Raw genomic sequence first — 27,953 nt, 5'->3', positions numbered from 1 at the left:
TTTTCAACAACATTCATTATTAAATATATAATTATTTATTTATTTTTCAGTAGCAAACAATTTTTACAAAGTAAAACTGTTGTTTAATAAAGGTTTCTATTTTAAAACGTTTGATTTTAGGGGTAACCACACATATTCAGGGCTATCCATTTCCAGAAATTTATATTTAGAGCAATGGTATGATCCATTTATCTATTATAGTATTCAGAGCACCATATCCTAACTTTCCAATCCCCAACACTGTTGTTCCATTGCTTTTTTAAAAAAAAATACTGTGAATCCTTCAGTTTTGAGCTTAATTATGACCACTGACTGCTTTTTAATTTATTTAGTCAGTAGCCCTATTTCTATTGTACTTATGGCAATCATTATTAGACAATAACTCTGAAGGGAACAGCAAAATTTGCCTATTTAAAAAGAAATGTGTCATTCAATAGCACAAATTCATCTACCAAGAATACTCATCCAATTGAATTCTTCATTCACAGTGGAAAGACCAGAACAAACTAGAGATCTACAGAAAACGCTGTAGAGCTTTTGCAAGGCAGAAGTTAATGAATTCAGAACAATTTATTTAAACAGTTTCACTCATTTGTTCTATCTGAAGAACAGCAAATCCAATTTAAGATCCACTGGTCTGCACTTTGTAGTAACATAAAAATATTTAGTAAAAGATTCTATGTACACTAGAAATATGCACAATATGCCCTCCTTTTGCAGCTTTCAGTACTGTAAAAAGGGGAGGGGGAAAGAGTCCTAGAAATTTCTGGCCAAGAGTTGTATCTTTCCTGCATCGGGTTTAAAAGACCCACTCAAAGCAGATAGGCTGGATTATCCGTTTGCTTTTAAAATGCATTAATTGCCAACCAAATAAGTGACAGACAAATAGAGAAGGGCAAAGGTTCATTTAACAGGTGGGCAGTTATTGAAGGCGACGTTGATTCAGGTGCTTGCTGGCTTGTTCTTCCATTTGCATGGCTAGCGTTAGTTCGTCTAGAGTCTCTGCAGAAAGTGAAAAAAGGATAAAAAAGGCAAGTCAAAGGGAAATCCAGATTGTAAGAGAATTCAGAAAACGCTGCTTCCTTCCTATTGGAAGGAAATAATTGCCCATGTTGTCCACATGGAGTTTCATTAAATAGAAACATTAATTGGACTAGGACAAATGGAAACAAGAATGCTGGTCTTCCCTATACATCTGAAATAGAGTGCTCCTCTGTGCTAAAATGACTAACAGGCAACATAGCATGAGGTTTATTTCATTAGTTTATGGAGGGGGGCGGTGTATTTTAATTGCTTCTACTTTTTCAGGTGTTAGATAACAATAGCAATATAATTTGGACTTCACAGGGCTTCATAGTGATACAGCACTCTCTGGTTTACAGAAACAGCATATTGCCTCTAGCAATCTGGGTCTTCAATTCATACCCAGTTTATCTTTTGTAATAACTGGGGGAAGGAGAAGTAAACTCAGCAGCACATTGCGTGCGGGACAGCTAATGTTCAGATGAAGCTCAGTATTCTTTCCAATTTAAAACTCTTCTTCCATTTCATGCTAACTTAACTTTTTCCCTTAGTTTCGCAGAAAGCCACCACTTTTATTACCAAGTGTATCTTTCATTCTTACATTTCTTGATTCCATGCCTATCTTGAAAACAATATTTTTACTCAAACCATTTCAAGATTCTCCATAAAAGCCACTTTTAAGCACACAAAATAATTTCTGGATCCTACTTTTCCTACTATTCATGCAAGAGCATCAGCTCAGTGTTCTGGTTGGTGTTCTGACCTAGGCTTCCTGATAAATAATAAAGCACAAACGGAGTCCCCCCCAAAACCTCTTTTTATTTATGCTGATAAGCACCAACCTTTATCTCTGTTGACATGCTGCTGCAGACCTAATCGGTAAGTAGCTTTGCAAGGCCAAACAGAATATGGAATCAGAACTGAGTTGCTGAATTACACCGATTAGAATCAAACCAAGTTGCTTCCCTCTTATATCCTGTGGGAGGGGCCAATCATTTCCAAGCCTTATTCACGAGTAACCCTTTTCCTCCTTAACTGTTCTTGCCTTCTGACAGCTCTGCGCATGTGCATATTGGGAATAGCTCTCCCAATTTCTCTACGTCGCTCATGTCAGGCTCTGGAGGCAGCGCAGACCTCCCAAATGGCCTTGGCTGGATCTCTGCCTCTGACACCGAGCCTTCTCCAGACTCCAGGCCTGACCCATGTTCCTCCCCAGCCTCCTTGCTGGCCAACTCTGCATGCCGCTGGCAGACCACAACAGTTGGGAGAATGTAAGAGTCAAGGACAACAGGTGATTGCTGTTATCAATTACAGAAGGCTTATAAAGCTGTTTTCTACCTCTCTACCAAAAGGGGAATAATAAAAATTGTTTCTCAACAGCATATGCCCAAATTCAGCACAAGGATTTCTGCATGCATTAAAAAGAGTGGTTCAATGCCATATTTCCATCCTATGTTGAACTACAGGGAGTAGGGGAGTAGTAGTACATCTGTCAGGCATTACAGATCTTATAGACAAAGTCCCTGTCTTATCTGCAAAGTTGTTGAAGCAAAGGAGAATGACAGATAGCTTCCAAATCCTCCTTTTCCTAAGTTGCAAACCGAAGATAATTCAAGAACCATGTTCAATACCGTAAAAGCCCCAGGATCAATCTGATTATACTTTTAAAAAAGGAAAAATAAAAACAATTTGATATCACAAAAAACTATCTTCTGCATTCATTGTGCTGTCTGCCTTGTATTGCATCAGACTCATCTTAGGTAAGAAAATTCTGACAGGCACATTCTCTTGGTAAATCAGAAGAAAAAATATGCTCTCCTTACTTTCCCAGAAAACATTAGGGTACTCCATCTTTCCCAATTTGGAATTACAAGGGCTACTTTCCCTATAGGAATTGCACTTCCACATTATTCTACGATCCTAAAGGAAATTTAACCTCAACTGATCTTTTGAATGACAATACTGAAATTGAAGCTCTCAATGCTTTGAGAAGAGGGGGCTCATTGGGAAAAAACTAATGGTGTGAAAGATTGTAGGCAAAAGGAGAAGAGAACAGCAGAGGGTGACATAGTCAGATAATGCCATCAATTCAGTGGCCATGGGTTTGGACCCTGGGAGAATGTGGAGAACGGGCCTGGCGTTTTGTGGAGTCCTGAAGAATCGGTCACAACTTAGTGACTAAGCAATAAATTATTCCACAGGGTTTAGAACGCAATTTCCAAAACTTAGTAGGAAAAGCTAAATATTTCAAGATGAATGCAATGCAACTTTTGTACCTTTCAGAGTGAGGAAGCTTTTGGATCCTTCATTTATGAAGCATTGGGCTTGGTGCACAAAGGCCTCTAGGTCACATTCTGGTTGTTCCGCAGTGTCCAGGAGATAGTTACAGTCGTTCATTTTCTGAATGCAGAATTTATAAGAAAATTGGGATGGCTTTGTCAGGTAAAGCAAATTTACTGAATTGAAAAAAAAATCAATGAAAATATCTGCCAAATTAGCAAAAATATGTGAGGTTTTCTTGTTAATAAGCATAATTTTATTATCTACAGCATAATAATACCTCAAAATATAAGTCACTTTAGAAAACAGAATTTTATTAAGTTTTGAATATTCAAAAATACCTCCTTGATTTCCTTAAGTTCTTCGAGGGCTTTTTCTTCAAGTTCATTAATCAGGGTGAGAGCGTCACGAAAACTGGACAGATGAGGAGACAGCTCCTCTTCAGAGAGCTGGTATTCAGAAGGAAATATATTAGCACACTTGCCCCAAGTCCTGTTTTCCTAAATAAATTGGTCTTAAGCTATGCGTATACATACTTCAAGAATTTGGTCCGATTCTTCTCTGCTAATCTCAAACTCTCCGCACTCAGTTTCCATACTATTTTGTGGCTCACCAGCTGTTCCGTTGCTAGGAAGTTCCTTCACTCTGGAAACAGAGCAGAAGGATTTCAATACAAGTCCAGCTATTGAAATAAAGAACTCAAGACAACCTGCTACGTAACACAGATAAAGAAACACAGGACTAGTACTTCAGCTTTTGTTTCATATGAACAAACATCCTGCACTCATTTCTTCAAGTAGGGCAACATGGATTGAGCAGAATGGAAAATTTCCATCTAATGCAGGGAGTAACTCGATTAGGCTTTCCTTCCCTTGTAAATTTGACTACAGTCCTGATAATCAGTTGTTTCCTCTTTTGCTTATACAGCAAGTACTTCTTGAAATTAAGTTGTTACCAAGACATGTCTACATTGAAGGGGATTTTTGACATTTTGAGAGATTGCTTTTTGAGCAAGGGGGAAAAACCCAATTTGTTTGTATCAGAAACTCAGGCACAGCTTGCCATTTCCAATTTGATTCATGTGAGAGAACCACACTGGAAACTGAAACAATTTAGAAATGTCAATCTTAAAAAAAAAACCCATAAGTTTCTTTTCCCATTTTGTCCCTAAGATGTCGTGAGATTTGCAAGGGCAGATATCACTCACCTATCAGCATATCGCAAGGTGTTTAGAGTATATTCGCAGGAACTCATGCCTGGGGAAATCATTGCAATCTAAAAGGAAACAAAATTATTACCAGCTTGCACTCAGCTCTCTCTCACCTTCTGCTAATCTACCTGCTTGCACTGTCGCCTCTGCTTTCTTGGCCTTATTTATAAATGAAGCACTTAAACTTTTGCAGATTATTTTTAAAAGAATAATTTGTCAGAATTTAGGGTCCACAAACTTATAACTTTTCCAATCAAATATGTCCAGATTAACATTGTTCAAAAATCTTTTCCAAAAGTGAAAATTGATACGTATAGATTGATGAAACAACATAATAGTTCTTCTATATAAGCTCATAAGACCTCCTACACAACACTTTTTAAAGATGTTTAGCTCACCTTTAGTATTTTTGTAAGTAACTCGAACTGGTGAACATACTTAATACTCCTCACTCCTCCTATGTTCCCCACAAAACAACCCTGTGAGATGAATTGAACTGACTTACCATGCAAGTTCTGGAATTTGTTCCAATGAAAGAATCCCTTAGCACCTGAGTAAGTTTACTCTCCCGAAAAGGTGTGTGTTGTTTATTTTGACCTAAAGCACGGATACATTCCTAAAAGGTGGGAAAAGGAGCAAAGATAATTCAATTCAATTCAATTCCATTTATTAGGTTTGTATGCCGCCCCTCTCTGAAGACTCGGGGTGGCCCATGTGTTCAGACCCATAGCAAGTAGGAAATAAAGATTTTAGCCATCTAGGTCTGACATTAACTAGCCAACAGGTCAATAGGACCTTACTGAGGCCAATCATACACTAACAATGCTGACATTATGTTCCAGTCTGTACCTTTAGTGCCAGCAAGCTTTTGTTTATTTCTGCTGCTTCCATCCGTGTCTGACGATCAGCACTAGAGGTATCAGCACCTCTCTCATTGCCAGCTAAATCCACGAAGGAGAACTTGCCATGAAGCTTTCCTTTTTTGCGCAGGATAATTTGAAAGCAAGCATGTGATCGAGAGGAACTGGAATTGGCAAATGTATGTCCAGATGTCCTATAATGATAATAGAATTACCAATTACGGGATATGTCAGTAGAAGACAGTATGGTCTGGTTAGTCTTACCAAGCAAACTTTTTTTTATCATCATCACCATGCTGTGGTGTAGCCAACCAATTGCTACGGCCAAACATCAGTCAGAGAGGCAAGGGGCAAAGGATATAGAATTTAATTGCCTTTTAATTTTTACTTTTAAAGTTGGAAGGGGCTTGTCCTAACTGGTCAAAGTAATAGAAGTACAGTCCTTTCTATTTCTGGGCCTTGCAGGCATTCAGAGCATCTACTAGGCACTTGGAATGCACTCATTTCTCCTTACTTTTAATTCAAATGGACAGGAAGCCACAATGGCTTGGCTCCATCACAGTTCTAAAGTAATTCACTTTAGTATAGCTTCTTTCTCACATCTTCCCTTGTACTATTAGTGCAAATAATACCAATCTCTCATACAAATATGCACTGAATATCCTGCATGCTTTATCTTTCTTCCCATAATTTGGGCCCTTCTTATCTAGCATCATATTTCAATGTGTTCCCATTTCCAAGTTTAAGCATTAAAATGTTAGCATATCAGGAAGGTCAGTAGTGGGTTCTTGCCAGTACGACTAATTGCACGCAACTTTGCAGCTCTGGTGGCGAGCGCCGGTTTGAGTGCAATTTTGTTTTCTGCAAAAATCTACATAATGACTACAAAAGGTACATTGCTATTCATAGTGAACTCCTGTAATCTTACATGATAAAATGCTTTCCCTTGACTATCTTCTTTAATTTCATTAATTCTTTTCATCTTTCTTTCAGAATTGTTTTTGCTAATAACCAAAATATTATTGGATTTTAAAAAAATGTATAAATACAATTAAATGTTTTGTATAGAATTTGATGGAGATTGTTTCTTTGGAACAAAGCTTCTTTTCATTCTGTAACATAAACATACCTGTACTATAGGATAGCTTAACACTTAGAATCTAAGAATTGTGCCAAACCCAGCCTCTACAATTTTGCAATAGCAATAGCACTTATGTACCACTTCACCTTTGCTTTACAGACCACTCTAAGAAGTTTACAGAGTCAGCATATTGTCCCCCAATAATCTGGGTCCTCATTTTTCCAACTTCAGAAGGATGGAAGGCTGAGTCAACCTTGGTTAGGTTCAGACTCCTGGCAGGCAGCAGACTTAGCTTGCAGTACTGGTTTCTAAGCATTGCGCCACCATGGCTCTTATGTAGTACTCCCTTCTCCCCCATAGAACTGGACACATTAAGAGAACACTATGCTAAGTTAAAATGTGGCCCAAAAAACAACTAACCTGCAGGCGCTTCCTACTTCAATCATTCGGATAACATCCTCAGCACAATTCACACGCATTTCTTGTAGGCCAACAACCTGGACCTGTTGTTTGCCATCCTCCAGCACCCGCAGCTTTGCTTTTTTGTTTAAAAGATCAAATAACTGAAATAAGAAAAATCAAACTAATTTAAGTAATTATTACAATTAAGCAAGTTATTACAATGTGCAAACTGAAGCAATTAAGAAGAGCCCAAGTCTCTACTGAGCTTTGTGCAGCAACCAGAATTATTTTTTGCAACATGCAGCTTGAACAGTATTGTTAAACCCAAAAGCTATCTTAATTCCTTTCTTATATTAATAATTTATTCCCTGTGTAATGATTGTTATTCAAATATCTAGCATGAGCATGGATCTTCATATCCAGTTATAGCTTGACAAAATTATATTCACATGTTTGAAAGATCTCTACTTATACTAGGTTAACAACACTGTGATAACAGAGCCTTCTCTGTGGCGGCCCCGGCCCTCTGGAACCAACTCCCCCCAAAGATTAGAATTGCCCCCACCCTCCTTGCCTTTCGTAAGCTACTTAAAACCCACCTCTGCCGCCAGGCATGGGGGAATTGAGATCCTCCTTCCCCCTAGGCCTTTACAATTCTGTGCATGGTATGTATGTATGTATGTTTGGTTTTTATATTAATGGGCTTTTAATTGTTTTTAACATCAGATTACTATTGTACACTGTTTTATTGTTGCTGTTAGCCGCCCCGAGTCTCCGGAGAGGGGCGGCATACAAATCCAATCAATCAACAAACAAATAATAAACAAATAATAAATAAATAAATAAATAAAACCAGTCCGAGCTTCATTGGCTAATACAGAAAGACCAAAGAGCAAGCAAGATATGCAGCAGTGCCAAATAAGTTTGCCAATTTATCCAAGCCCAGAGAACTATCAATCTCTTCAATTCCCTAGCAGCAATACATTTTATGCACAGGACTTTATATAAAGTCCTCTTTTCTTGCACTCATGAATAACACGTGAATATACATGGCCTCACCTTTCCATTATATATCTCAAAGAAGGTCACAAATATGTCTATGCCTTGAGCCCTATACCGTGGCTGATTCTGAAGGAGGAATACATCTTGTGCTAGTAAGAGAAAGAAAACAAGCATACTCAAATAACACAGTTGAACCAAGAGAAACCTAAATTTATTTTAATTAAAATGTAATTGCATTCAGTTGAGATGGTACATCTCATGTATTTAATAGCTTTCCCTCCATCATATTAGAAATTAATATGGCAATAACTTTCATGGGAATTTTGGGCATTAATATGGAGGGGGGAAGCAGGCTGTCCAAAGTTATTGATTTAAATAATTTTAAAATATTCAAATTGTGATAGTACATACATGCAAAAGCGTATATTCCTTTTGCGGCCTTCTGTACTTTCCCAGAGAAGTCTCCTCCCATAGTCTAAAAAGGGAACATTTTTAGAAGACAAGATCTTATCAGTTAAATGGGAATCTCATTATCTGGCACTTTGATTATTTGCAAACAGATTAGAATTTAATTACTGCCAATACTACGCAATCTAAAAACTTTTTTCCAAAAGTACTATGACACCTACTTTTCTGTAAGGAGATAAATGAAAGTATGAGTGTTTCAAATTTGCAAATTTCAGTCATCGTTTAAATGTTACAAATAGAAACTTTCTTATATACATGAACATACTATTGCTAAAAATGTTACTAGTAGTAATCATACTACAGGACTACTGCACAGGAATAATAGATTAATAATTCCAAATGTATTTGGCTTTCCATTTATCAAAATCTGTTCCCCCTCCCACACTAATACTATAGACTGAAATTGGAGCAGGCTATCCCTCCTTAATTCTACTAATTTCAGACAAATTTTAGCAAGCCAAAATAAAATATCTTATTGTTCATCTGCAGATTATCTGGGGGAAGGAAGCATACAAATCAAGTACAGTATTCCATTTTCAAAATTCAAGGCAGATATGATGAGTTTCCAATTTCATCAGGTTTGTACTCATAAACTACTGTAAAAGTAGCATGTTTTTAAGTTAAGAATTTTTTCAGATAACCATTTAGAAGTAGTTTAGACCAGCGATTTTCAATCTTTTTTGAGCCGCGACACATTTTTTACAGGTGGCGCAGCAGGTAGAGTGCTGTACTGCAGGCCACTGAAGCTGACTGTAGATCTGAAGGTCAGCGGTTCAAATCTCATCACCGGCTCAAGGTTGACTCAGCCTTCCATCCTTCTGAGGTGGGTAAAATGAGGACCCGACTGTGGGGGCAATAGGCTGGCTCGGTTAAAAAAGTGCTATTGCTAACATGTTGTAAGCCGCCCTGAGTCTAAGGAGAAGGGCGGCATAAAAATTGAATAAATAAATAAATAAATAATAAATAAATAAATTTACAAAATCCTGGGGCACCCCACCAACCAAAATAACACTCTAACACAGCACATATTATACATATCATTAATAATATAGTTTCTAAATGTATTTATACCCACTTAATGTGAAATCTGGGCCTGTTTTGATGAACACAAAAGGGATAGTCTGGCAGGAATGGTAGTTTGGGGACCCATGTTTAATTTCCCCACGGCACACCTGACCATGTCTCACGGCACACTAGTGTGCCGTGGCACACTGGTTGAAAAACACTGGTTTAGACTATTTGATTGAAGTTATTAACTAATTCAGGGAAATGAAAATTAAAAATATAACAGAAGCCAACACTCACGTGAGTTTTCCCACTACCAGTTTGGCCGTAGGCAAAACATGTAGCCTTTCCTCCTTCAAAAACAGTATGCATCAGTGGTCTAGCAGTAAACCTGACCAAGCATAAGAACAAATAGAAAAACATCAATGAATGAAACTATAAAAAGCAATCTGTAAAATATTATCGGCAGCAATTATATCTGCGGTCAATAAAATATTGATACAGATCAAAATTCTAGACATTTTCAGGATCGCAAATCCACAAAGGTCAACACTGTAATTCTAGTTGTTTCAGTAAAAATTCAGTTGTTAATTGTTTTACACACAGAAAGTACGATAGCACATTGAGGAGCAGAATTTCCTTCTAAGCAAAATGAGGCCCATTGTCAGAGACATCCTCCACTAGTATGGACAATTTTCACTATCCTCTTTGCTCATGGATCCCTGGGAGATTAATTTCTATCACTTCCAAAGAACCATTTAAAACATCTTTGTGTCAGAGCATGATTATAGAAAGAAACACATTAGTTGTATTTTAATAACAGGTTTTGTTCTATAATTCCAGAATATAGAATTACTGCAAAATGCAGCTGTGGAAATATTCAGAATATTTACAAAACTTTACAAACACATTAACGCAGGGGAAACACGCCTCTACAAAGCATTAAAGTAGCTGCATGCAGCAAATGTTTCAGGTATTTCAAAGGCTTCATCTGGTCTCTTTCATGTATGTTAAGTGTACAGGCAACATTTCTATTACATTTACCAGAAACGCCCATGTCAGCAGAGCCCACATAATAGATATGTATGTATACAAGTAGTTCTGACAGCACTGAAAAAAAATGACAACCATTTTTCACAACCACTGCAGCACCCTCATGGTCACATATCAAAATTTGGACACTTGACAACTGACATGAATTTATAACCATTGGACAATATGGTAGAAACTTTATTTGCTTGTTCATAAATGCTAAAAAAATTAAAACAATAAAAATACTAACAACTTAAATATACACAGGAGCAAGATACTTGGCCAATCAGGTAAAGATGCCAATAGAGTGCTCACAATAATCTCCACTACTACCATAACTCAAATCAATAAACCAATATACACTACAGCCGCTAGTTATCCTGGAGATGCTAGGCTACACAATCAAAAATAACAGCAGTAAATACTCCCTCCACCCACCAGAAAAATGCTGTTAGTTAGAGCCTATGAGTAAGGCAACTCAGAGAGAGGATAGTCAGCAAGCAGGATTATAGAAGGATATAAGATTAAGAATAAGATTTAACAAGATACAGAGGAACCTCTACTTACGAACTTAATTCGTTCTTGTGACCAGGTTCTTAAGTAGAAAAGTTTGTAAGAAGCAGCAATTTTTCCCATAGGAATCAATGTAAAAGCAAATAATGTGTCCGATTGGGGAAACCACAGGGAGGGTGGAGGCCCTGTTTCCTCCCAGGAGATTTCTAGAGAGGCCTCACGGAGGCTTCTCCCCATCTTTTCCAGCCCTGTTTTCTCTCAGGAGATTCCTAGAGAGGCTCCAGAGGCTCGGGTTTGTAAGTGGAAAATGGTTCTTGAGAAGAGGCAAAAAAACCTTGAACACCTACAGTAGTTCTTAGCTAGAAAAGTTCGTAAGTAGAGGCGTTTGTAGGTAGAGGTACCACTGTATAAGATTGAAGATAAGACTCAGCTATTGAAAAAATTCAAGGGACTAACTCCATCTGAGGCCCTAGAATGGAAATTGGCAACTGCGGCTCCAGAACCGCAGTCAATGTGGAAGAAGGCAAAGATCAGAAGATAGCAGAGGTATTTACAGCAGTGCCAAGGGACAGCAACATAGGAAGGAGTATATGAAGCTGGACCAGGTTGTGGGGAAGGGCCTGATAGAAGAACTAGAGACAACATGGAAAGAAAAGATTAAAATGGTCCCGGTGGTGGTAGAGGCACTCAAGGGCTGTGACTCCTGTTGGGGGAGTGGCTCCAACAGAAGAGTACAACGCTAGGAACAGCTAAGATACTGTGCAGAACTCTCAAACTGGTAGAGGATCTGAGATTGAGGAAGACACGTGTCATATATAGAAGAATCTTTTTTTTTAAGATTGTGTAAAACAGAAAATACAAAGAGCAAAATTCTTATTCCACAAAGTCTCTCTGGCAGCACAGCACTCAGAAAGCATCATGTATCATGTAGTCCTCAGTATATATTGTTAACTTTGCAAAGTGTCACTATTCTGCCAGGAGGAAAAAAAATATGCATTACCAGTAAACCATCTCATTGTTAGCTTTTTCATCAAACGAGAAGTCAAATCGAAAAGACTGGTTTTCAAGATATTTTGTCAGATCCACTTTCATCTTTGGTTCATGCACCAGGATGCTGTTCTTGCTAACAACAGTGATTATATCACATTCCTTCTTTCCAAGTTCTGTTTACGAGGGGGGGGAAAGTACAAAAAAAGTTCCATGAAACAGGACTTTGTGAACCACACAAGCATTTAAACACGCTATGAAGACAATAGTGTGCATGATTATTGTTGCAGAAGATTAATAGCCTTAGTACAGAATTTTGGGGGCAAAATTAGGATTGCTATGGGATGTAAGAAAAAGATTTAAAGAAGTTTGTTTCAGTTCAAAGTGATAGGATAATTAAAATGAGATGTGATAAATTATAACTCCTGTCCACTGCACCTCCAAGGTTTGTTCAAGAGCTCTATTAGTACTGAAAGGTATTCTTCCCTGGTTTTCTGTTTTTGTTTGACGGTTGTTTTAAAATAATATTTTAACTCAGTAATGGCCTGCCAGCTTCCAACACATAATAGCTGAAGAAACAAACAACCCATTATGAGGAACAACAGTGAATTGAAATGTGAATTGCTAAGTACTGAATATTATCTTACCTTGTTTATTTAAGGGTCGCTTCCTCACACAGACACAAATTCTATGCTCTTCTATCTTAAAAGAAGATTGCAGATTGCATTAAGAAATAAGGTCAGACAACTTTTCTTACTAATCCCTCAGGGTTGTCCATGCGAGGAAAGGGAATATCAAAAAAGCTAAAATTGCAAGCACAGCTATGTCTCCCATCTTTTTATGACATACATCCAAAAGAACCAAGATTTTGAATATGCACCCTGTTTCCCCCAAAATAAGACATCCCCTGATAATAAGCCCAATTGGGCTTTTGAGTGCATGGCAATAAGGCCAAGCGCTTATTTCAGGGTTCAAAAAAATATAAGATAGGATCTTATCTTGATGGAAAATTTGTAGTTGTGCCATTGTCTTGACTTTTTTGATAAACCCACCCACGTAGCACCCCAGAATCCATGCACATTTTAAGAATAACCTAAAAAAGCTAATCAGAAAAGACATTTTGTTAAGAATTCTGCATGACCATAAAATGTGAGCCTCAAGGTTATTGTGCAGAAAATTAAGCAGGAATGTTCACTGCCTTGAGTTTCATGTATAAAGGCAGGATAAAAACATATGATGATGATGATGAATAGAGATTTAAAACTGTAGTGCCACTATATTGAAAATGTTTAACTTAAAAATAAAATTACTCCTTTCAAAACATCATGAACTCCAAGAAAACTGCCTATGTCTCATCATAGCATTAGATGTTATATGCTTACGAATATTTTGGAATCCTGATTTCAGAATATAACTATTCTGTTAGTTTTCCCTACTCATACAAATATGTAACAGAGCAATCAAAATTACAAATATTTCAGTTGTTCTTACTTCCATAAAAGCACATAAGCAAATATTGTAAGGAAAATTAAAAACAGATCTAATGTTAAACACCAAGGAGACCAGGAGATTCAGACAGTTCAAATAAAAGATGTATTGCAAGCTTAAGCGTTCTAGAAGAATCTGAACTACTAACTGTCAAGGAACATTAGTGGGAGTTATGAATAAAAAGGAATTCAAAGTGGGCTGGACTTAGATCTCTTGTGGGCGCAAAGGGACTGATGATGTTTGACCCTTCCCCCTCAGGCTTAGCCTGATCATCTCCTACATCTAGTGAAAACTAAATTGCTAATTTTCCTCTTTAAATCAATTATTTGTAAGTATACCTTATGAATAATAAAGACATTTAAGATAGTTTACATATCTTTACTTACTGGATCATTCATTGACAATGATTGGCAATTAATAGTATTTCGATATTCTTTAACCATTCGTGCAAAATCCCAATTTGGACAATTACTGTCAAATTCCTGTAAGATAAAATAGGTGGCCTTGCATTAGTAACCCAATTTCCCCCCCTAATTATATGAAGTACTAATTATAGAGGAAAAATAAAAAAAGCAAATTAAGCAAAAATTCCAGCTAGAAGTTGTCTGTTGTATTACTTGGACAGTAATCTTTTTAATAAAAGCTGTATCAGGTCATAATTCAGTCTGCTTGTATAAATGAAAAAGCAGATGCTGTTGAAACCCAGTTCTCACTAAAGTTTGGCTAATCATAAGCAATGTTTTGAGTGACAATGCACCACCATCTGGAAGGCCAGAACTTTATAGACGTTGGCATAAAGTAGAATTCCTCAACTCTGACCACTTCCAGAATGTTCTTTTTCCCATGTCACACTAATTCTGATGCTGGTGGAATGGTAAATTTAATTGAACTGAATTGAACTCACCTGAATTCTTAACCTGACAACGTTGAATACTACTTCCAATACACAAAATTATTTTTCCAGAACATTTGGTGTTGTACTGTCCTTATAGCTAGGGAACATCCTGTCAGTAGCAATTAGCTCTGTTTGTAGAACTATATTACAGGACATTAGACACTGAATGTAGAATTATTTTTTATTCCAAATATGCATGAAACACAAAATATTTTGCATAAGTGCTGTTATGTCTGGGTCACTCCGGAAGCTATGACCAACCCAAAAAGATAAGCCAGACACACCAGTTGAATCCAAACACAGTTTTATAATGGTAAAGAGAAAAGAAGCCAACAGAAAATGTCCTTACAGGTCAGGAAAGCACTGGAACTCCAAAAGAAACACGAAAGCAATTGTTCATACAGAAAAACAGGATTCTTAATGCCAAACGAGGCTGTTGAGCTAACAGACACAAACCTCCCACCGGTCTTCAAGACTGCTGGGCCACGAGCCAGGAACAAAAACGCTGAGAGAAAATGCAGATAACACCAACTCCACTTTGATAACACTCCACGCTGCCGAAAGGGTTCGCATGCCTTATAAACCCTTCCCTGCTTATGAGGACCACACCCAACCCCCAGGTGCTCCTCATTCTACGCAGTTGAGTTCTCCTTTGATCTATGCGTCTCTGTCGCATACTAATGATAGCTTGTGCTTTGTCATCCAGGGACTCCAGGGAATCCAGAGAATCCAAGCTACTTGCTTGAGATAGCCCTTCCCCAGGGCTCCCAGGCCTTGCTTCATCGTCACTTTCTTGACTGCTGTCTCCACTGTCTGGCTGCAAAGAACTCTCCCCTCCGCTCTCAGACTCCCCCGGGCATGGAGCCAGCAGACGCAGCTGGTCTTTGATCTGGCTCAGGCTGAACCACAACAAGTGCAAACATATTTTATGTTACCTGAAACACTGACACCATTCGGCTGTTAAATAAAACATATAATTGAAGAATTAAACAACATATTTTACCTGTGCACGTCTGTTTCTTATTTCAGAAAACTGGGCTTTTTTCTCTTCCCTCTTATTTTTCATTTTTTCCATTTCCTTTACAATATTAGATTTCTTCCGAGCTAGAGAAAACAGTACTATTACTGACAAAAAATATACTAAATTCAAAACTGCTATTGTATCTATAAATTTTCCAGATGACATGAATAACTGAAAAGTTTACCATTTTATTACCCTTAAAGAAAACATAAGTTAATAATATTAACTTCTATTATAGTAAATGTAGGTTAAAATGTATATATTAATACAGCATGACTAGTAGCTTCACTTGCTACTACCATTTAACAGATTGAATTGGTCAACTGATTATATTTTGAATATGTGAGGCAATACTCCAAATTTCACAGCTGAATTTGTTTTTTATTTTGACTGGTAAAATCAATCCAACTTAAAGCTAAGCTTTAATTAATGTACTCAATTATCAATTCACCAGCTCCATAAAGAAGACAGTAACAGAAGCTCTCTGTCAGATTGAATAATGTTCACTAAAGAGATAGAATTAAGGAATTCTGGAGTAAATCTGAACACCATTTTTCTACCTTGAATGGCAGCAGACACAATTCTGAGAGATGGTGAAGGTTCTTCTGTCACTTCATTACCATTAGGTTGTATACTACACCTATCAGAAGAATAAGTACTTCTAGTTCGAGGTCGTACCACTGTCGAAGAAAGAAGCTACCGGTTAAAAACAATAGTTGAGAGGGCATAAAAAATAACACAATGATTTATAATATTTAATTCAGAGGAAAAGAAAAATTAACTCATAAAGGGCGTCCAATTTCTCCTGACTCATTGTCAAATTGACGTCCAGAATTTAATACATTTATCAAATTAATTCTCTGCCATTTTATAGAAAAAGAAATAACGAAATGGTACTAAGGCATTTACTTAACCATCACTATAATTTAGTCCAAAATACTTTTGCGGTACCATTTTTATTATACATTTCCCCCAGATTTTCTCAACATTCTTCTGAACCAAAGTGATACCTAATGACACTCATACACTCAACATTTTAAAAATCTAAAATTTGAATTTTTTTCACTTAAAAGTTTGCAAGGAAAATCCTGGCAGAATTGCATCCTTGTTCAATATCACAAGATTGTAATGTAATTTGTGTGCTTTATGCATACATATACGCACAAGAGTTTATTTTTTGGTGTTTGTGATCCTGTACGAAATAATGAGTATCCAACACATGACATCTGTCATAGAAATCCAGAGTTACATACTGGATATAAGAAGTATTTATCTTAGTCCGGTCCAAATCACTGAAGACGATAGCATTCGGCTAGTCGGATATAAATATTAGCCACCAAACTTTAGGAATCAAATTAGAAAAAAAATGAAACTGCCATTTCACTAAACCAATTGTGTAGCTGCAACAGTGTGCTGCAGCCTTCCAGTGACAAACAAATTTATGCAAAACTACTTGATATAAAATATCTAATGAAGACAAAAGAAGCAAATGTTTAGTTTTGCAATTAGAATGTAAACAGAGGTGGTATTAGATTAAAATGTCAATCCATTGTCAAATATTTAGGGGAGCATTCAAAAATACTGATTTATAAGATGTTTCAATATTGAGAAATGAGCAATGCGTTTCTCCAGTTTACTTGCATAAATTAAGTATATAGTCAGATTCAAACTCACCAGGAAGAGCTGATTGGCTTCGAGCTGGTGCAGACGTTTCTATCTCCATATCATTTTCCAGAGAACTGCTTGGTAATTCTGTTATGACTGACATTTTCCTACTTTGGAACCTCGGTACTAAGCAAAGTAGGAACAAAATATTGTTACGAAGCCACTTAATAGTATGAAGCCAAGACAGAAATTGATTTAGTGAAGCAAATTTAAGACTTAGAATGTGGGGAGGGAGGCTACAGCTGATGTCAGAGTATTTGGGATCAAAACAATCTAACATATACTTTGTATGTGCGCAAAAACAATTTAATTTTCGTACAAGTCAACAGCTGTAAATGTATGTTATCTGTTAGTTGAGGAATAAGGTGTATTACCCCTGTGCAAGGGAAAACGTGAAGGTGGAGAATATCCAGCTAAGGAACTGATATATCCTTAGCTGCCTTTGACTTTATGGATGGTGTGTTTGGGTTGTATGACGGTTTTTAATAGGGTTTTTTTTTAAAGATTGTTTTAACTTTGGATTTGTATATGATGTTTTAGTTGTTCTGAGCCGCTCCGAGTCCTCGGAGAGGGGTGGCATACAAATCTAATAAATTATTATTAATAATAATAATTAATATTCCAGAGATATGAGTTCTCCAAATAATCAGACCACATACATTAAATGTCTAAATATTATTTATATTACGCGAATATCGTAGTCAGTAACAGTCCTAGTCATTCACAAATACAGCAGTCAATATTCTCAATACATATACAATGCAAGTCTCAATCAATACATATACAGACTAACATGAGAACACATAGTTCTTACTACACATAGTAGTCCTTGCAATAGAATTGTCATATAGACAAACCAGCATAGAATCAGAGAGATATCAGGGAGAGGCTCAAAGCTCTGAGAAAAAGAGAGGTTGCTGACTCCCTCTTATAGCTGACTGCAACACCAGCTCTTAAAGCAGTAGTGCTAATCCTTTTAACCACACATTGCTGGCTTAGGTCATATATTTTAAAACCCAACTAGTTATACACCCAGCACTAACATTATTTATTGATTTATTCACTTCTTTCTTTTTTACATTTATGGGCCAACCTTCTCCAGTAGACTCTGGACGGCATACAAGATAAAAACAATGCAATTTTAAAAACCCAAACATAAAAGAAGTATTAAGACAGTACAAAATTTAAAACCCCGAACTTATAAAAACCATTCAACCAGCAACCAATCCAAACCAGCCAGTAGGGACACGAGCCCAATAAACAGGTAAAGAAGCTCACAGCTCCCGCATCCCATACAAACGGACTAAGATGTGGCCTTCTCTCCTCTATCAATACTGCCCAGTTGGAGTCCAGATCTGTACGGATCTGAGTGACTTTACCTGCAAGAAACTTATTAAACTCCTCAGCTCTGCCCTGCAAGGGTTCCTCCACTCTCCCCGTATCAAGGAGAGAGCGAGTCACCCTAAACTGTGTGGCTGGGTGAGATTCCGCAGATGCAATCAAGGCGGTAAGATGTGAACATTTCGCCGCCTTGATAGCCACTTGAAAAGTCTTAGTAAAAGCTCTTACCAGTGTCCAGTCAGATCTAGATTTACTGGCCCGCCAATGCTGCTCCAGACATCTCTTCTGGCGTTTCATCTCCCTGAGCTCCTCGGAAAACCAAGGAGATCTCCTGGGTCTACTGCCACAGAGAGGTCGCAAAGGCGCAATTCGGTCCAGAGCCCCCTTCCAGGCAATTACCAGGGACTGTGCCAAACTGTGTATAAGTAAATCCAATATCACCCCAAGCCCTCTCTGAAACCCATCTGGATCCATTAGGCATCTGGGGCGGAACCACTTAATTGGTCCCATCTCCCTGCGAGGGAGGATTGGAGCCTTAAAATCAAGCCATAGCAGAAAATGATCTGACCATGACAAGGGCATGATGTCTAAGCCCCTTAAGTTCAAATCATTACTCCACTATCTCAAAAGAAATACAGATCGAGTGTGTGTCCCCTCATGAGTCGGGCCATGTATTACCTGGGTAAGGTCCATCACTAAAGCTAGATTTCACTATTCAAAAACCTACTTTTCTACTTAAAATGCTCCAATAACAAGATAATTATGAGAGTTGAAAACATGGCTTATTATATGTACAGTGATCCCTCTATTATCGCGAGGGTTCCGTTCCAAGACCCCTCGCGATAATCGATTTTTCGCGATGTAGGGTTGCGGAAGTAAAAACACCATCTGCGCATGCGCGCCCTTTTTTTCTATGGCCGCGCATGCGTAGATGGTGGAGTTTGCGTTCCCCGCCGCCCACGCAAAGGGGAAACCCGATTCGGCTCCTCGCTGCTGCTGCGCTACCGAGCAGATCAGCTGCTGGGCGGCCGAAGGAACCTTCCCTGGGTCTTCCCCCTCTTGCTGGCGGACGGGCGAGCGGCGGGCATCAGCGAGGAGCCGGGGTTTCCCCTTTGCGTGGGCGGCCGGGAAGACCCAGGGAAGGTTCCTTCGGCCGCCCAGCAGCTGATCTGCTCGGTAGCGCAGCAGCAGCGAGCAGTCGAAGATCGGGGTTTCCCAGCCGCCCACGCAAAGGGGAAACCCCGGCTCCTCGCTGATGCCCCCGCTCGCCCGCCCGCCGCCCGCCACCCGCCAGCAAGAGGGGGAGAGATAGAGAAAGAGAAAGAAGGAAAGAAAGAGATGAGAGAGGGAGGAAGAGAGTGTGAGAGAGGAAGAAGCAAGATAGAGAAAGAGAGAGAGAAAGAAAGATGAGAAAGGAAGGAAGAGAGTGACGTCATCGGTGGAAAAATCGCGATATAGCATTTCGCGAAGATCAAGATCGCGAAACTCGGGGGATCACTGTACATTTATTTATTTATTTGTTTGTTTTGTTTTTATGCCACCCTTCTCCTTAGACTCAAGGCGGCTTATAACATGTTAGCAAAAGCACTTTTTAACAGAGCCAGCATATTTCCCCCACAATTCGGGTCCTCATTTTACCCACCTCGGAAAGATGGAAGGCAGAGTTAACCCTGAGTCGGTGGTGATATCTGAACCGCTGACCTACAGATCTACAGTCAGCTTCAGGGGACTGCAGTACAGCACTCTACCTGCTGCGCCACCCTAGCTGTTTAAATTTCCCGGCGGGGAAATTTTGGGCTTGGAGGCGGCGCGGCTCTCCTCCCCATTGCGCTCCAAAGAGCGCTGGGGTGAGCTAGGGCTGCCCTGGGCAATGGGCGCAACAGGGGGGGAGAGCCGCCCCGCCTCCGAGCCCAAAATTTGCCCACCCCGGGAATGGCGCTGCAAGCAAAAGGAGGTGGGGAATCCCATTTGCTTGCTGCCCAGGATGGGATTTCGGGGGCGGAGCTTTGACGTCACGGAGACTCCTTCCTGGCTGGGGCCAAAACAGGGGAGTTGAGGAAATAAAGCCATGGGCCAGGAAGGAGTCTCTGTGACGTCAAAGCCCCGCCCCCAGAATCCTATCCTGTTGAAATTGCAATAAAACTCTTAATTTAAGAGGGTTACATATTGTTACTGATCATATGCCACATGACTAGCTTCAGGAAATTGTTTTCAGGACAGAAGACTGGAACTATTTGTAATACTTATGGCATTTAAAATATTTTTATTTTTATTTTCTTCTTGTTTTTCATTTTTTGTATTTTCTTTTCCTTTTCTTTTTTTTTCTTCAAATGTGTTCATATCTGTTTTTGATTTCAATTTTGTATTAAATTTTTTTTTAAAAAATTACCTTCTCTGGGACCGGGTATTTTTGAAATTGTTCTGCGATTTTGTCTCTAAAATTAAGAAAAAAAGTTCAAATTTAGTAAATAACAAAAATGTGTATGTGTGTTGCTGAAAACACATGGAAAAGTTATCAACAATGAAAATTACTCTCTTGAAAAATTGTTTTCCTGGGTGATGTTTCTAGGTTGGTTGTGAAGAAATTGATTATGGGGGAGGAGGAAAGAGTGCAAACTATTTTTCCACTGGCCTATTCAACCAATTATATGGAATTCTGAGCCTTCATAGAATTCCTTTATCACTTACGGTATAACAGTTAAGAAACTTGATGGTTGAAGTACATGATCTTGAACACGAGAAAAAAAGTATTTATGTCCTGAAGATAGATCAGAAACTTTGGAAATAATTGAATGTAATCTAAATGAATAAGGCAGCTGTAAAAAATATTTGAATGGAATCTGATGTTCGCCATATCATTTAAAGAAATTTCTATCCAGGGACGAATAAACCAGCCAATATGACCAACTACAGAATCTGCAACATCTAAGGAGAGGTCCCACATTGTCTTTACAAGATACACTGAATACCAATATACGTGCTTATTTATACTAAGTGCTTATCTAAACAATAATCCATTAGATTCATTATGAACTGTTTAGAGTCTGTCTTCTTATTCTTTGTCCCTAAACTATCTAATATTATACTAGAAAACTTATATTTTAATTTAATCAATAGTTGCTCGTTAGCAGTCATATAAACTGGAGATTAATACACATACAGTAGGCCGGTTACCACTTTGGGATAAATACAAAATATGTATATACATTTATATATATAATGTATATAAAAATATATAAATACAAAAACTAAAACTAAATTAAGCATTAATGTAGAAAGTTATTAGTGGACTGTTCTGATAAAACTTTCTCCTTCCAATATTCCTAAATTTAACTACAGTAGATGCTTTATAATTACAAAAAATGTTTGCCAGTTCATTTTGACAAGATTCATTTACATATTTAAACTTTCCTGAACAAATCATGTGTTTTCTTGCAGATGAGCAAAAATTTATCCAGCTGATTTATTTTCTTTCCGCACATTTGGCAAAACATTAATAGTATTCCAAATGTACTGTCATACCTGAGTTTCCTTCTCACATTTAACATATTTAATACAACTGTACTGCAAACATTTCCAAGATATAATATAACATCTCTGATTGCTACCAATTTTCCATTGGATTGTCAATTTGGGCTACATTTGATGGTCTGTTTTGCATACATTAAAAGGTTTTTTTTTCCTGAAATGAATTTCCAAATCAGATTGTGTTATAATCAGCAATTAGAAACTGATCTGACATATATATTTCTGGCAAGGGATATTGCAGTTATGGTGAGTTTCTGGAGATCAATAGTTCTTTTGGGGGGGAAATATTTAGCAAAAATGTCAAAAAGAAATCACCAAAAAATCTTCAAGATTATATTGTAAAGATTTACACTTCATATTACATCAAGCTCTTCACTAGTGATTCAGATTAATAAAACTCAACACATGCTGGATTATCAGTTACAATGAGACAGAAGTGCATCAGATAATTTCAAAACCAATTTATCCTTAGTGATTTCACAGATAAATTTCACAGTAACTATAACTATTAATGCACCAACAGTGATAAAGTCTGATTAGGCATATAATTCAGGAAAATGTGGATCAATGAGAACATATGTTGAAGGTTCCATTATTTGAGAAAATGTGTAAAAATTAAACGCAGGTAAGAGAAAAACCATTGCTTCCAAAAGCAGTGTCATAGGAAAACCAGGAGCATGCATATATAAAAGTGAATTCACTGCTTGATTTTATTTTACATATCATGATACTTTATCAAGAATCAAAGATTAATATAGATTAATATACCTGGATAGTTACATTGTTCCGAACTTGAATGCCCACCTTTACATCAGCAACAACGGCAGTTTTAGAAAGTTCTGGATTTATGGTTATCACATCATCAAAGTCAATCTTCAAAGAGGAAAAAACACACAAAACAGGAGGAAAAATCTAAAGTATGCTTAAGTATTGAAAGGATATATTGACATGAATCAATCTAACCTTTCCTTTTTGTTTTTATTTTAAAAGTTGCTTGTGTTATTTTGCTATGGTTAAGAATCATTTGTTAGGAATTCATCTGTAATTTGTTTCAGAGCTAGGCACATTTGTGGAGATGGTTCCCTGGAACATCCTGGTTCATAGATGTGGAAGGAGGGCTGCCTAGGAGCCTCAATATACAAGGACAAGAGATACTCTGCAAGATACTGTGTCTCCCCTGTCTTATATTTTTTGGAACCCTATTTTGGGGGAGGTCTTATTATTTTGGAGCACATGGAGCAAGACGAGGCCCCTCTTGCCGCCTTACCTGATTTCCAGCTCTGTCTCCCTAACCAGAGGAAATGGCGAGGACCGACTGCGCATGCGTTTAAATATTTTCGGGGAGGGCTTATTTTCGGGAGAGCACTTATTTTCGGGGAAGGGCTTATTTTGGGGGAAGGGTTTATTTTTAGAGGAGGGCTTATTTTTTGGAGGGGGGGTCTTATTTTCAGGAAAACGCAGTAGCAAAGCATGGACAGAGCCATAGACCCGAACAAAAGTTCATGTTGATAACTTTTGCCTGATTGGATAAACTTTGTTTCTATTGGCGTAAGATGTATATAATACAGTAGTACCCCTAGATACGAGCATAATTCGTTCCATAAGGGAGCTTGTATCTCGGGGCAACTCGTATCTGGAACAAGTTGTTTTTCCCCTCCGAGATAACCAAAAGCAAGGATTCTTGCGCCACCTAGTGGATGCTCAGCTCGTATCCCGAATTTGAGCTCAGAACTAGAACAGAAATGTCTCTCCCCTCGTGGCTCGTATCTTGAAATACTCGCATGTAGAGCAGCTCATATGTAGAGGTACTACTGTACTTTGAGCCACTCTTGTAGGGTGTGGCTACTCCTTATATGATTTTGTCTGTTTTGGAAATCTTATCACCCAGCTCTTTTTCTGCTTTGGCCAAAGGAATAAAAAAAGCTGTTATTTTTGCAAGCCTCATCTGGAGTCTCTCTCTCTTTGCCATCTCAGTGGTTCGGGGAAAGTTCTGGGATCTTACAATATACATCTCAAATATCATCAATTGAATCAAATCAATAATTTGCTCAGCACACCAAATTAAAAGTCAAGCAGTAAAATTATTTCAGTGACTGAATATTAAGACATTAACCAACCTGTCCACCAATATCAATTTCCGTTTTATTAGAGATAGTATATTTCAAAAGATTGTGTGAAAGCATTGACCACAACTGCTTTAAATCTTAGTCCATCCTAATGATTTCTTAATATTTACTATAAATATTATTACTTACCGAACATTAATTTTAAGAAAGATTGACATTACCAAAAAGGTATTCACTATCCAAAGCAAAAAGAATAATTTCTGCAAATGACTTCTCCTTCAGTTTTATGACTTACAGAAGTACAGTGAATGTCATGACCACCTAGTCTACTTGCTTGACCTTAGAATGACATCACAATCCTATTACTACTGCTGCAATATTCTAACAGCCATTTTCTTGATCTGCAAGCCACTTAAAACAAGCACACAAATCTTAGCTTCCACATAACAATTCAGCTTCTACATGTATTATATCAGAGTCTAAAAAATTGCCACTGTTTAACAAAGCAGTAGGTTCTGATTTTAATGTGTACATTATATCAAATTAATAAGCAGTTTTATATTTATTTGTTGAATATGCATGTTATACGATATTTAATTTAATCACAACTGGGTTTATCCTGATGATAAATCCAGTCATATTAAGTATAACAATTCCCAACTATTACAATTGTAGTCTAAATAGCCAATTTACTAATTCAACCCTTTGCTTTTAGATTTCCTGCTATATTATATAACTGTGATGGCGAACCTATGGCACGTGAGCCAGAGATGGCACGTAGAGCCCTCTCTGCTGGCAGACACGCTGTCAGCGCAGGTCAGATCTCGGTGGTGAGATACATCGAGCTGTCAGTGTTGGGATGTCCCACCTCCCACCGACCGGCTGGTCTTTGGGTCTCTACTGTACATGTCCATGCATGCATATCTATGCATGCACATGTTTGTGCGCATATGAAAACCTTTGAATTTGGGTCTGCATGCACACATTCTAGGCACTTCGTGTCTAAAAGGTTTACCATTACTGTTATATTACATACAGCAGAAAAAACATTTATAGATATATTTATTTAATTTATTTATTTATTATATTTGTATGCTGCCCCTCTCCATAGACTCGGGGTGGCTAGCAACAATAAGAAGAAACAACATAAAACAAAACTAATATTTAAATTACTAAAATTCCTTATTAAAAACCAAACATACACGCAAACATACCATGCATAAATTGTATAGGCCTAAGGGGAAGGTATATCTCAATTCCCCCATACCTGACGACAGAGGTGGGTTTTAAGGAGCTTACGAAAGGCGAGGAGGGTGAGGGCAATTCTGATTTCTGGGGAGAGTTGGTTCCAGAGGGCCGGGGCCACCACAGAGAAGGCTCTTCCCCTGGGTACCGCCAAGCGACATTGTTTAGTTGACATACATATACAGTTTATTTCTAAATTGGCACTTTAGGATGCTTATTTTTTTTCTTTCTTAATTTAAATTATAAATTTGGTGGCAACTTTTGAAGTAATTCTGGAGATTCTCTCCCTGTCTTTTAAAAATTGTAGCTCTGTTTCTTTAAGGAAACAGGTGTTTTAGGTAGCTTGCATAGAATGCTGTACTTAAATTCATTTAACATAAAACATTATGTATGTCCTATCTTGTAAGCAATCTTAACAATGTATGTTACTGTTTTATATGATTTCTTAAAATACACTGCCATTTAAAATTCCCAATGTCAACATTTTTAGGAAAACTGCTATTTGGTTGGTCTTCCACAAAAAAAGGGGGGGGGATTCCCATTGTGAAATGGGAAAATAGCTGTGGACAAAATGAGCTGGAAATATATATTTAATAATTTGCAGTTAGATTAGATGATTTGAGGCAGACTTCAACTGAGAATTAAGGAAGAAATGTGTACTATAGCTTTAAAGTGTTGTTTTATACATAGACCGCACTTTGAAATTCTTACCTCTTTCCCTTTGAGAATGTCATTTTCTGTCCATTCTACAGATACAATCATTTTTTCAAAATTTACAGTTTTGATAGTTGCACCATGGACCAAACCTAAAAGAAAATATTTTATATATATAAATATAACTACAACTGGAACTCACATTTTTAGGATGATTTGAGGTGTGTGTGTGCCCAATTTTTTCATAGCCAAAAAAAATTAAAATAATATTAGACCATAACTTTCCCTCTCATGAGTAACAATCTTAAAAGGTATGATGCTCCATGATATGTTTTCCCTCTTCAGTTATGTTTACTGGGAATATTAAAATCTGATTATTATTATTATTATTATTATTATTATTATTGTTATTTATTTACAGGTATTTATTGGATTTATATGCCACTCCTCTCCATAGACTGGGGATTATAAACCTTTAATCAACTCCTCTAACATTACTTCTAGAATAAATACATTCTGTAAACCAGGATGCTTAATAATATCCAACTGCTTCTGAAAAGGGATGTGCCTCTTTTGAAAAGAGCTTCCAATTTACATATGCAAAATTAATTATACCACATAGGTAATCCTTGGTTTAGAACCGTAATTCAGACCAGAATGATAATCGTAAATCATGTCAGTCATTAAACAGGTCACCAGTTGGCCAAGTCTCACTTTACAAGCTTTTTTGCAATGATCAGTAAGTGAATTGATTGTCCACAATGTTTTGTTTTGTTTTTTATCAAGAACTGGAGGTAAATGAGTGTTTCTGGCCAAAAATTTGTAATTGTGGTCTGGATGCTGCAAATCTTGATCAGATGCCAAGTGGCCAAAGTGCAGTCAGGTGATTTCTCAACCTTCCTAAATTGGATTTCCCCTCAGAATTCCCATCCATGGAATCAAACATTCCTATTTTGAACTCCTTAATGTCAGTTCTCATGAAATCTAGAATACTAATCTGGTTGCTTTCAGTTTACCCTACAGGGAGAGTATTGCTGTAGCCCAGGGGTAGGCAAAGTTGGCTCTTCCATGACATGTGGACTTCAATTCCCAGAATTCCTGAGCTAACATGATTGGCTCAAGAATTCTGGGAATTGAAGTCCACAAGTCATAGAAAAGTCAACTTTGCCTACCCCTGCAAATATTATATAGACAGTCCCAGCGAATAATTTTGGTAAATAGTCCGATTCCTCCTTTAAGTTGTTTCCTTTTGACAACTGTTCTGTACCGAAGAATTCGAAGAGGGGGGAAAAACAGTCTGGAATTTAGCTCGGCCACCATCTTTCCGCATTACAGACACGCGTATCCGCAGGAAAGCGACAATAACGCAACGGAACATTAACCAAGTGGAGCCTCTACAGAGCAAGGGGTCTCCAACCTTGGCCACTTTTAAGACTCGGGGACTTCAACTCCCAGAATTCCTCAACCAGCAAAGCTACGGGTTACGGAAGGAGGCAAAAGATCCTCCTAAAAGTAAATCGCCTTTCTCCTCTCGGCACACTCACCATTGCTGCGCTCAATATTAATAGACAAGCCAGGCTGAAGACCCTTGTAAATAGTGGAATCCATACTAGCCTACGCCTGCCGGTGAAATCTCTTAAACGCCTGCGAAGTACGGCCACCCCTCTTTCAAAACCCGGTGCCGAGCAAGAGCACTCACACCAACCGCCGCCGCTTTGAATGGGGCGCGCCGAAAAGGCTGCCGGGAAAAACGACGTCCCGTCAAGCGACCTGAACATTTGCCGAGCTACAGCTACGAGCATGGCAGTGGGAGGTCCTCTCGTCGTCCACTTTTAAAAACTACACTTCCCAGAGAGACCTGGGAGCGGAAATTTTTTTATTTTATTTTATTTATTTATTTATTTGTCCAATATACAATACATATGGAAGAGAATAGACATTAAGTAATATATATGACGATAGAAAGTAAAAATAAGAGAAGTAGATGGGAGGGAGAGAGTATATATGACATAAGAGATAAGGAGAGAATATATATAGATATAGATATAGATATATAGATATAGATAAGGAGAGAATATATATGACATATGAGATAAGGAAAGACAATTGGACAGGGGACGATAGGCACATCAGTGCACTTATATACGCCCCTTACTGGCCTCTTAGGAACCTGGAGAGGTCAATCGT

General features: G+C 37.9%; 2 protein-coding genes across 6 annotated transcripts in view; one reads left to right on the top strand and one right to left on the bottom strand.

Annotated features, from left to right (window-relative positions):
• The window catches only part of ARMH1 (armadillo like helical domain containing 1), a 43,595-nt gene extending 28,341 nt beyond the window's left edge, over window positions 1-15,254 (top strand). For 3 of the 5 annotated variants that reach the window (XM_070745007.1, XM_070745016.1, XM_070745009.1), the window contains 3 exons: window positions 2,079-2,314; window positions 12,525-12,601; window positions 14,953-15,254. In XM_070745007.1, the coding sequence (XP_070601108.1) occupies window positions 2,079-2,314; window positions 12,525-12,593 (305 nt within the window). In that variant the 3' untranslated portion in view covers window positions 12,594-12,601; window positions 14,953-15,254. Of the gene's footprint in view, window positions 1-2,078; window positions 2,315-4,475; window positions 4,513-12,524; window positions 12,602-14,952 lie in introns of those variants that run through there. The other 2 variants (XM_070745010.1, XM_070745008.1) reach the window with 2 other exon arrangements.
• Window positions 13-27,505, bottom strand: KIF2C (kinesin family member 2C). The gene is made up of 21 exons (XM_070745006.1): window positions 27,311-27,505; window positions 25,824-25,918; window positions 22,570-22,674; window positions 20,663-20,708; window positions 16,942-17,058; window positions 15,828-15,947; window positions 15,250-15,350; window positions 13,738-13,833; window positions 12,511-12,565; window positions 11,877-12,039; window positions 9,632-9,722; window positions 8,270-8,333; window positions 7,916-8,007; window positions 6,875-7,017; window positions 5,363-5,567; window positions 5,019-5,129; window positions 4,511-4,578; window positions 3,840-3,948; window positions 3,645-3,752; window positions 3,300-3,423; window positions 13-1,002 (listed from the first exon to the last, which is right to left on the bottom strand). Exons 1-21 carry the CDS (start codon window positions 27,372-27,374, stop codon window positions 923-925), a joined length of 2,157 nt encoding a protein of 718 aa, XP_070601107.1. The 5' UTR covers window positions 27,375-27,505; the 3' UTR covers window positions 13-922.
• Between the last annotated feature and the right edge of the window lie 448 nt (window positions 27,506-27,953).

Source organism: Erythrolamprus reginae, chromosome 3 (genome assembly GCF_031021105.1).
Source record: "Erythrolamprus reginae isolate rEryReg1 chromosome 3, rEryReg1.hap1, whole genome shotgun sequence".
Classification (NCBI taxonomy): domain Eukaryota; kingdom Metazoa; phylum Chordata; class Lepidosauria; order Squamata; family Dipsadidae; genus Erythrolamprus; species Erythrolamprus reginae.
This window is presented reverse-complemented; position numbering and strand designations above follow the sequence as displayed.